The sequence below is a fragment of the Prosopis cineraria genome, unplaced genomic scaffold (assembly GCF_029017545.1).
Source record: "Prosopis cineraria cultivar Desert tree isolate PC_DT_omini unplaced genomic scaffold, ASM2901754v1 PC4, whole genome shotgun sequence".
NCBI lineage: Eukaryota > Viridiplantae > Streptophyta > Magnoliopsida > Fabales > Fabaceae > Prosopis > Prosopis cineraria.
The window spans coordinates 40,166,486-40,177,681 of record NW_026555335.1 but is presented as its reverse complement, the minus strand read 5'-3'; the positions used below and the strand labels follow the sequence as shown (position 1 = coordinate 40,177,681).

Here is an 11,196-nt window from a genome sequence, read left to right as displayed (position 1 = left end):
TTCTAAAGAATTTCTTTCTCCTTCAGTCACCTGCTTAGATGTTTTTTTTTTTTTTTTTAATTTCAATCATATGCACACTGTAACAAACTAGAAGAACTTAAAAATGACTACAAACGTGTCGTTATGCAGACCCCAAAGTATAAATTATTATGCTAACCAGTCCATGCTTGATGACATTCTTGTCATTTGAAGACATTAGATCAATTGCAGAGATAATAGCTGAACCAAAATGAATGGTCATAAATGTATGCTCATATTTCTTTGCTACAGTAATTGCTCTGTTATACATGAGAGATTCCATTCTCACCAATTATGCCAGTTTATATTCTAGATTACAGAGATGTAAGATAATTAACCATTTAAAATCTGTCCACACCGGTAGTGAAAGAAGGTTAATAACAAAACGAAAGGTAAGTGGCTTTCCTGGCAATCCAAGAAAGCAAATATATTTAGGTCATTTCCCACATGTAATGCCTTCATCAGAGGCCTCCTATGGCTGACAGGATACTCCCGATCATTGTTCCCATGGCATTACATAGAGAGAATCAATGAGGAGTCTAAATTTTCACAATTTGCAAAAATGGCCTTCAATCCAGCTTTGTCCGGGCAATTTCCTCAGTCCGCCTGTTATGTTATCTCTCAATTTCTTCACATCATCCCACCTGCCATCACTAGCATAGATATTAGAAAGCATAACCCTATAAACACTATTATCAGGACTGCTCTCAAAAAGCCGGTGAGCTATGGTTTCTGCTAGCTCAGAATTTCCAAATGTATTGCAGCATGATAGGAGAGCTCCTAAGATGCCTTTGTCAACTGGTTCTGGCAAGGACTGAATGAGATTGTAAGCCTCTTCTAATTCCCCCGCACCCCCCAGAAGTTTCACCATATAAACATAATGCTCAGGTTTGGCTTCAATGTCAAACTCATCTTTCATCCTTCTGAAAAGCTGCTGGCCATCTTGGACTAGGCCAGCATGGCAACAAGCACAAAGGAGAGCAGAGAAAGTGGACTCATCAGGCACTACACCTTTATTTAGCATCTTATTAAATATCCTGAAAGCCTCAAACGCACACCCATGCAAGCCAAGGCCTGAAATTATTGAATTATAAGAAATTATATTCTGCTTTGGCATCAACTTGAAAACTCTAATTCCTGAGTGCAAGAAACCACACTTTGAGTACATGTCCACAAGAGCAGAAGAGACCATGACATCTGATCCCAATCCATTCCGAAGAGCATAACCATGTATTTCACGACCGGGCCCTACACTTGCTGACTGAGCAATAGAAGCCAATACACTAGCAATTAAAATAGAGTCTGCCTTCTTGTCTTTCATGTTCAATTCCCTGAAAAAAAGCAGTGCCTTCACATAATCTCCAGCCTGACAATATCCAGCAATCAGAGCAGACCATATAACTAAATCAGGTTGGAATATACTTCCAAAGACTTTATAAGCTGATGTCATGCACTTACATCTCGAGTACATGTTCACCAGCAAACTTACTACATGAGAATTAGAATCAAACCCACTTTTCAGACTCAAACCATGTATTCCACGACCAATTTTCAGCAAGCTAGAATCTGCCACACTTAAAAGCAACCCAACTATTGTATATCCGTCTGGCTTCTTCCTAGCTCGCCGCATGGAATTAAATGTTTGCATCCCTTTATCACACAAACCAGAATACCCATAACCAGTAATCAATGAATTCCACAGAACCAAATCGGGTTCAGGAATCCCATCAAACACTCCACTGGCTTCATTAACAAGACCCAACTTAGAATAAGCTGTAACAAGTGCACTGCAACAAATAGAGTCCGATCCTAACCCAGAGACTATAGCCCTCCCATGAGCAAGTCTCAGGGTAGCAGAATCGAAATTCTCAGAGCATGCACGTACAATACAAGCATAAGTGAAATTGTCAGGTCTTGTGTTAGTTGTAAGCATGTTGTTGAACAGAGCAAATGCATTTCCAAATCTCTGGGCTTGAGCGTAAGCTCGAATCAATGAATTCCAGAGGTAGACGCTTCGAGTGGAAGTTTTGTCGAACACATGGTGGGCAGAATTAACGTCACCATTAGCTGCATACTGCCTTATAATTTGAGTCGCGTAAAACGGGTCTTCCGAGAGATGAGACTTAATCACCAAAGCATGCAATTTCTTGGCCTTCGATAAAGATTTGCAAATTTTGCAGAGTTCGGATTGGAGCAGATCAAAATGACTCTGCATTAAATGAATAGCTTCAGTTCACCATACGCTTTCTTGATCCTGGACACATAATCAACAAGAGAGACCAGCGATAAGGCTAGCGACAAGACAACTTGATGTTTTCGCAAGAAAATGGAGTTCGTTTCGTTTCAGCTGAATAGTCACCATATCCAGTAAACCAGCAAGGAGTCACTTATTTCATTCCATAGTTTCGTCACGTCCATAGCGATATTTCTCCAGTTGCACGCAGTCCCCAGAAGTCTTGTTCTTCGAGGTGCTTATTATGGAGTTCCAAGTTAATACTCCTCCACCAGCATCAAATTGGTGATGAAATGTGCTGACTGAACCTTTTCTTTCAAAGTCAAAGTTGCTTTCAAGGAGCTTGAAGGGCAGTAATATAGTTACTAATTTTTTTGCAGATAATAATATAGTTATTAAATTAAAATATACATTACTATATTTTAATTAGAGAATTGTATCTAAATATTAGGTAAAAAATATCTTATAAAACAAGTTACTATATAGAAGTGGTCAAGTATTATTTTTCTCAATATGACATTGTAACTCTCCCACATAATCTTAGTGCCTATTTGGATTTTTGCTGGTTAAAAATTAATTTATTAAAAATTTATTTAATAAAAGTTAATTTATTAATATTTATTATAATAAAATTTATATTTGAATACATTTTTTAAAAAGTTAATTTAGTAAACTAAAATTTATTTAGATTATATGGAATGAAAAGTTCTTTGAGTGTATTGTTACAAAAAAGACATTAATTTTTATAATTTGTAATGTTTTTATACAAATACAACATATTTAAAAGGTTTGAAAAATATATGTGATAAAAATTTTAAATAACAAAAAATTTGATATATTAAATTATAATAAAAAATATAAAGTTTGATACATCGAACAAAAATTATATAAATTTTTTAATACTAAAACTTAGCGAAATTAATTTTTGAAAAAGTTGCTAAAAAAAATTGACCTGAATATTTATTGCTCATAAGGGCTTAGGATTTGAGGGGGCACTTAGGTCCTGTGGTGTCAATAAATAAAATGAGCAAAAGACTTAAATGCCCTTAATAAAATCCTCTCCCTCCTTTTCCTACCTCACTCCACGCAATTTCTACCTCTAACATTGTTTTGCCGTAGATTTGTGTTTCTGACAACAATGATAGGTGGTTGAAAACATAGCGATGATAGGTGCGGTGGTCATGATTTTGATGACGATGATGACAAAATATAATAAGGTGTGATCTTGGTTTTGAAGATGCTGGAAGCAAAAGTGAAGAAGGTTTAAGCCTTAAAGATTTTTCTGATTTTTCTAATACTTTGTCCTCTCCCATTAGAAGCCTTCTTTCCAGATCTGACCTTGCTTCTACCTTATTTGATTCTCGACGACGAGATCGACAAGGCTCTTTAGTGTTCATCCTCTCAATCTGAAGTGATGGGTGCTTTCTTTTACTCTGACGAGCTTTAATGTTCGTGCTATTCACTTTACTTATGTCCTTCAGATTCTTGCAACTCTCGCTATTTGCATAGGCTTCAACTTTCCTTCATTTCACTAGAAGAGTTTTTGCCAAGATTTATTATATTGTTTTTGCAAATTTTGTTGGATTTATGGCCATCTCAAATCTAGATAGTTTCCTTTACGAACAATTTCCTCACCCTAAAGGCATCTTCACATTATATATCTTTATGTGTTAACTATTGCAAGAATTCTAAGGGTGTTAAATTGGAAAAACATTTCAACTCTAAATTCACACATCTATCACCTGTTTGGTATGAGAGATAAGTCTAAAATGATTTATTGAAGAATAGGATGAATAAGGTAATTAGCTACTAGGGTGTTCTTTGCAAATCAAGGTTCCAAATAGATATCACAATTAAAGGGATCACTTGAATTTTTTGCATTATAGAGAGATTTTAAGTGTATATTAATAAACTTGGGAGTTCCTTAGAAAGTATTTATTAAATTATTATTATTGTCATTATGTTGCTATATAGTTTACTTCATCAAATCTCATTGCTAGCCAACAGACGAGCTTAGTTTTAAAGGAAAGACATAATGCTAATAATGGATGGGTCTTAGAGCTTAAAAATATAGGAGATGTTTTAGTAAGAAGAAGTAAATCTCATGATTGTGGATTTTGTCATCATCGAAATGACTTCATACTTAAGCCAACTCAATAATTTTGCTGATGGTGCTAACCTAATCTCACTTGGACTTCCATGATTATATTGAAGATACATGTCTTGATGGACTCAGCATCTCAAAATTTAGTATTGTGCTTCATGTATAGCAACCATATATATACGAGGTTCACTTAACTTTAGAAATGTACTTGTAGGTTATGGATACACAAAAGGACTTGATTAGTGGAAAGGATTTTATGAAGAGATTTTTGCCCTTTTGTAGTTGGTATTTTACTCTTGGTCTCCAAGGATTGCAAGAGCAAGATAGTTCTGACTTGTAACATAGGGTTACAAAGAAGGAGTTAGTTCAAAATAGATGAAATTTTTATTGTGTAAGTTAAGGTCAATTAATATCGATCGGGAAATCATTCCCAATGATGAATATTTTAAGAGTTGTGATATTGTCTCTAAGAACTTCATTGGGTTTAGATTTGAAGAGTTTTGAAGAATCATTTGTTAGCCCCCTTGAAGGATTCGCTTTAGATGTGCATGAATGCATACATTGAACCATTATGTAAATTGTAGAGATGGATTGTACATGAAAATTGTAGAAATGTAAAAATATGTTGTTGTTTTATGATAAATTAATTTGTTCATATTCAATTGTTGTTCTTTATGCTAAATTAATTTATAGACATGATAATTGTTCAATGATAAATTAATTTGTTGACATTTGCTTTGGACATGCATGAATGTATATGTTGAATCATTTTGTAAATTGTACTGATGAATTGCACATGAAAATTGTAGAGATGTAAAAACATGTTATTGTTTAATGATAAATTAATTTTTTGATGTTCAATTATTGTTCTTAATGCTTAAGGTTGGTGTGATTAAGCTTTATATATAACAATAGTAACAATTGATAATATTCATTAGTGTTTTTATGAAAAATGAGCAAATTTGCATAATATCCATTTGCATATTCAGAACACCCTTTGATTTTTTAATGAAAAATAAGCAAATTTTTAGAATATCCATTTGTATTTTCAGAAAATCTATAGGTGTTTTCATGAAAAAAAGAAAAAATTTTAGAATATGTATTTACAATATTCTAAAAATAAAATATTGGTGCAATATTCAAACCTCAAGTTCTAAACCATATTCAAATATGCATTTTGGATATTTTGAAAATGTAACTTAGCTTCCATTTATTCAAATAACCATTTTTGATATTCTAAAAAATTACATTTAGTGTCATGTTTTAGGACTATATGCGAGTATCTTCATCCATATGCTACTCTTCTTTCACAATGAACAACCATCATTCAAAAAAATACAATTTTTCTTCCATTTATTTGAATACCATTATGGATATCTTGAAAATTTTACACTTTGTATCATGCTTTAGGACCATATGCAGGTATTTTCAACTATATGTGACTCTTTCATGACATGCAACTACCCTTCAAGGTAATTCAATTTTTATTACATTTATTTAAATATGCATTTGTAATATTCAAATATATGAAAGAAAATTAAATTTCATTGAATAGCAATAGCATATTATGGAAAAAAAGTTAGCTATGCATAAGGGATTTTAACAAGGAATATTCGAATATGCAAATGTGATATTCAAGTATATGAAAGAAATATCGCATATGCTGAAGAACAATAGCATCTCGTGAAAGAAACATCGCTTATGTATTCAAAAGTGTCCATAAGGTATTTTAATAAGGGATATTCAAATATGCAAATATGATATTTGAATATATAAAAGAAACATCTCATATGCTAAAAAGTAATCGGATATCATGAAAGAAACATCACATATGCATCCAAAGGTGTTCATAAGCAATTTTAATAAGGGATATTTGAATATGCAAATGTGATATTGGAATATATGAAGGAAACATCGCATATGCTAAATAATAGTTGTATATCATGTAAGAAACATTGCATATGCATCTAAAGGTGTTCATAAGGGATGTTAATAAGAAATATTTGAATATGCAAAAGTGATAGTTGAATATATAGAAGAAACATGGCATATGTCGAAGAGCAGTCACATATTGTGGAAGAACTATTGCATATGCATCCAAAGGTGTCTATGAAAAATTTTAACAAGAGATATTTGAATATATAGAAGTGATATTTGAATATATGAAAGAAGCATTGCATATGCTTCAAACGTGCTTCAGGGCTTAATAAATTGCCACCAAGAATCTTGTTTGACATATTAACACTAAAGGACCTTATATTAAATATTGAAATGAAATTGTTGACAATGAAGGCCTTGTGAAATTGTTTAGCAATTTATGCCATTAAAGGACCTCATTTCAAAAATGTTCCCAAGTCTATATTAGTAGTTAAATTTGTAACTAAGTATTTTCTAGCAATTTTCCCATAATTTTTTAATCTAAATATAAAATTTAATCTCTAATTGAATTGTGCACACTATTAATCTCTCGAAGAAGTTATACTTAGATGCGCTTTCAAAATGTAAGTTTGAAAAGCAAAAAAAAAAAAAATCCCACATTTTTTTATTGAAAGCACATTTAACAACATTTGAAATTGACTTTTTAAATAAGCTTCATAAGAGATATTGAAACCTAAACAACATCTTGATCTCGATTCCATTTCAAAAGTCCTTTTTGAAATTCTAACTAGAAACCAAACAAGCCTTTTAGTAGACCTGAATAATCAAATTGCAATTTAGAATTATAATAAAAGTATAATGCAATAATATGATAATTAGAATTAGGAATATGGGCTAGGCTTGACGGGCCACTAAACTTGACCTAGGTAGGCCTTAGAAAAAGGGCTCAAACTTAGGCTACCCGCCAAGGCCATTTGACCTTTTTTCTTAAAAAAAAAAACCAATGCTTGATCTCGAGTATGATGCCTTGATTGTAGAGATGTTTCAGTATTTCTTCAAGGCTATTGGTAAGATCTATTAAGTATGAATCCTGCATAAAGAAAACACATGTTATGCTTACCGTTACATGTTTATGCTTTATACTAATACTTCGTTATATTTTTAACTAATAAGCTTTAGTTTGAGAAGTCTATGAATATTGATGTACTAGAATTTGTTATAATTATAATTTAATTTTGTATGTTCCATTAAGATGATCTATATAATCATTGTCTCTTGAATGTTATCTATTGTGTAACATTCAGAAAAATTTAATCCTGGTTTATAAATCTTATGAGGGTGACTAGTGAGTTAATAAGGTGTGTAGCCAGAGAAGTTTAACTTAGCATAATTGTTATGATTTCAACCTTAAAAGAGGGTTTGAATCAATAGTAGGCCACTTGAGCAAGGAAAGAGGAAGAAAAAGTGAAAAATTATCCTCTGTGCCATATGCTGTGATGCGTGGTCATACTATCACAGTACAGGGAGATAAATTTGAAAGTAACAAGTTCCTTTGTGCGCTGCAATAAAGGGCAGCGTGCGTTGTGACGCACGGCCAAAAATCAGATATATCATATTGATATCAGCACGAGAAAAACAGAAAAGAGGAAAGAGAAATTGAAGAGCTCTTCTTTTGCTCTACTAGGGCACGTTGTGGGATCACATTGAGGGTAGATTGAAACTTTTAAACACCTAAGGTAAGTTTATAGTGCTTTATTCTTCCTTTCTTTTCCTCATTTATGATGAGTCATCGTAGGGTTTGAGTTGGAAGATGAATTTTCAGTCCATAGAGGTATAGGTCCGATTCTATTGGTTAGAATGAGTATAATGGGCGTTGTTTAAGGTATTAGAATACCACATTGATAAGTTTGAAAGTGGTTGGTCTATGAGAGCATTTAATATCCAAAAATTGATATAAATATAGTAGTTAGGAGAGGTTTATGTGCATTAATGATGATTTGAAGTGTTATTAGTGATAATATGCATTAATGAAACCTAATGAGCCTATTGGGTATGAATAGGTAGTGACTATGGGTTGATAAAATAGAGTGTGTGGAGTTATGTGTTGACAAATTTTTAAGGTTGAGACAATGATGATACTCTTGTAATATGATCATAGTGTGATTTATTTTATCATCATTCGAGCTTGTTGAAGCTTTAAAAAGTTGGTATAGTGAGGGATAAACTTTTAATTTCTCAAAAGTTTGAGGTAATCGGGGGAAACTTAATCTTTATAGTTGAATATTAACTGTGTTTGTGAAATGTGATTTATGATTTAAATCAATGAAGCATATCGACAATGTGTTTGACTTGCAAAATAATTTTGGAAAGATAACCTTAATTATGCCACTTGTGATTTACAAATTTACTTGTGGCATATTGTTACAAAAGTGGATATTTGTGATATGTAATATGTTGAATATGTGGAGTGATTTAATATGAGTATGTGAGATTTTTTGCCATGAAATTATTATTTGAAATGCATATTATACGAGACATGTACATAGCATGATTATTGGTGAGAGTTCGCTTAAAGAAAGGAGTCGATTGGTTTAATTCACGTGGTATTAGTAGTGATCGTTGGAATTGAGAACTAGCCTTGGCACCAACCGTTGAAATTAGGAGGTAGCCCTTATCCTATAGTTGATTCGAGATTGTCCCACTTATTTTATGAGGGACTTGAACTAAGTTAGTCTCCACCGATTCATGAGCAGGTAAGATTAGGGGTACGATACCTTATGGTTATTAGTATTGGAGGAAATCGGATTAGATAAGTGAGTTAACCCTGACCTGGTAGCTCCTCACGAGTGAAAGGCTAGGTTAATTCGTGAAGGATGTAGCCACGTAATAGCCATCGATTTCGTGTCGGAGGTAACAGAAGGATATAAGGTTGGCATGTGATCATGCATATAAGTCTGGCCATATAGTTGTTAGTTTTGTGATCTGATATGCATTGAGGGCGTATGGTTGTTATTTTTATGACCTCGTGTTATGTTTTTTGAAATAATATGATAAAGTGTATTGTGATAAACCCGGTCACATGGCTGTTAGTTTTGTGAACCGTGGCCGAGTGTTTATTTATGATATCTGTGTTTATATGCATCTATTTATAATTGATATGAAACTGTATATATTAATTAAAACTTTGTTACTGAGTGGTTGTACTCACCCCTCAATTCTCAATATTTTTAGGACTTACCTCATCTGATCTGAATCGAGAAAAACACACAGAGGCCTAGGATTGTGAAATAATCCTCTTTATGCCTCTTTTTGTTACTTTCATATGTATTTATCGATGTAATTTTCAACTAGGATTATTTAACATGTTTTATGCACTACTTATACTTTGTGTATTTTATGCAAGTAAAAATATATGTATTTTAAAAAATTTGGAATGAAATTGGTGATTTTGTGTAACACTCCCCCTTAAATGTTTTGTGAAAATTGGAGTTGAGTGAAGATTTTATAATATAAGTGTATTTGTTTATGTGTGATGTGTTACACAGGTCCGTGAGAGTCCATTGTGTATGGTCAGATGATTGGTGTGAGCTATTAGCATGAGTGTTTGAGTTGGGACACCCATTTGTGAAATTTTGTAAAAAAGTGGTCAAAATAGGTTTTGGTATCCAACTTCTCATAAAAAATGAGTTTGCATATGAAACTAGTGCCATTAGCTAGAGCTAGGAGAAAGCTTCATGTAAACGCTGAAACCACCTTAATTAGACATCAGACGAAGATTTAGGACATATCAGAAGTTCGCTCCCTGTGCTGTCAAATTCGTGTAATGTGCCGCGGCGCATGGCACAAAGAAGACAAGCCATGGTGCACATGCCGTAAGCCATGGTGCACGTGTCATTTTCTGCATAAAATCTGTTTTTGAGTTTTAAAACTTACTATTTTAGGTCCCAATTGATTTTCAAGCTTTCGTTTTACTTTTAAAACTCTAATTAAAAATTATTAAATTATGTTTGAGATTCAACATGTTAAATTCAGGATTCTTCTCAAAAAGAATTGGAGAAATTTTCTTTTTATGAAATTTTACAATTTGATAATTCTTTGAAGGTTAAACCCTAGATTGTCATGATTTAAAGTTAAATGTAGTTTAGTAAGGGAGACCTTACAGTTTGGTCTCTTGGTTCTTACATATTGGATTTGACTAATCTATTTATGTAATAATAAAGATGTAAATCACTAAATCTCCTCTTCTCCTCATCATTTAGATTTAGCCTTATCTTGAGGATCTCATAATACACATAAACAATTTAAATCACTCGTAGATTAATGCATCTATATTTGAGGGCTCTAACATTTTATTTTAAGATAATTGGAGGAGTATTTAGATCTAGATTGATAAAGATTTTTTTTTTCATTTTCAACTTAAACTTTAAAATCTTGTGTTATTTTTTTTCTAAATGATGATAATATGAATATGTTTTACATTTTAAGAGATTTTAACTTGTACTTTTATTAATTATGATATTAATTTTTTTAAAAAAATAAAATAGGCTTATAAGCCTGATCTTGAGTCCTTTGAATAAAAATTGAGCTTAAAAACTAGCTATTTGTTTAGAAAACTAGATTTAAGGGCCTTAGGTCATATAGGTTGGGCTTGCCTGTTTCTTAGCTCTAATGATAATCAGTTTTGATGTTGTATGCTTCTTAATAGATATCGATTAACAAGCATTTGTATATATTAGCTTGTGAAAAATTTATCATAACAATTGTAAATATTTTTTAGCCTTTATTGTTTACTCGATTTAAAATATAGCTTGATATTGTAATAAAGCAAAGGACAGAACTCTTCTTAAACAACATCTACTGTTAACCTTTTAGAAAAGACCAAGAAGAATGAAGAAAAATCATGGGAAAATGATATTAAAGACCCTATAAGATTATTGATTATAATTACGAATCGTGAATTATT

At 32.3% G+C, this 11,196-nt stretch overlaps 1 protein-coding gene across 2 annotated transcripts; it reads right to left on the bottom strand.

Moving 5' to 3' along the window:
- Positions 1-251: 251 nt before the first annotated feature.
- LOC129309889 (putative pentatricopeptide repeat-containing protein At1g64310) lies at positions 252-2,547 on the bottom strand. Of its 2 annotated transcripts, none has more exons than XM_054951638.1 (2): positions 1,174-2,547; positions 252-1,092 (listed from the first exon to the last, which is right to left on the bottom strand). In XM_054951638.1, the coding sequence occupies exons 1-2, from the start codon at positions 2,231-2,233 to the stop codon at positions 566-568; spliced, it is 1,587 nt and encodes a 528-aa protein (XP_054807613.1). In that variant the 5' UTR covers positions 2,234-2,547; the 3' UTR covers positions 252-565. The 2 variants fall into 2 exon arrangements, with proteins under 2 accessions (XP_054807613.1, XP_054807612.1); XM_054951637.1 differs by having other exon boundaries at positions 252-2,272; positions 2,378-2,547.
- Between the last annotated feature and the right edge of the window lie 8,649 nt (positions 2,548-11,196).

Coding starts and splice junctions, on each gene's coding strand:
- LOC129309889 (XM_054951637.1), bottom strand. CDS start 2,233: ATGCAGAGTCATTTTGATCTGCTCCAATCCGAACTCTGCAAAATTTGC.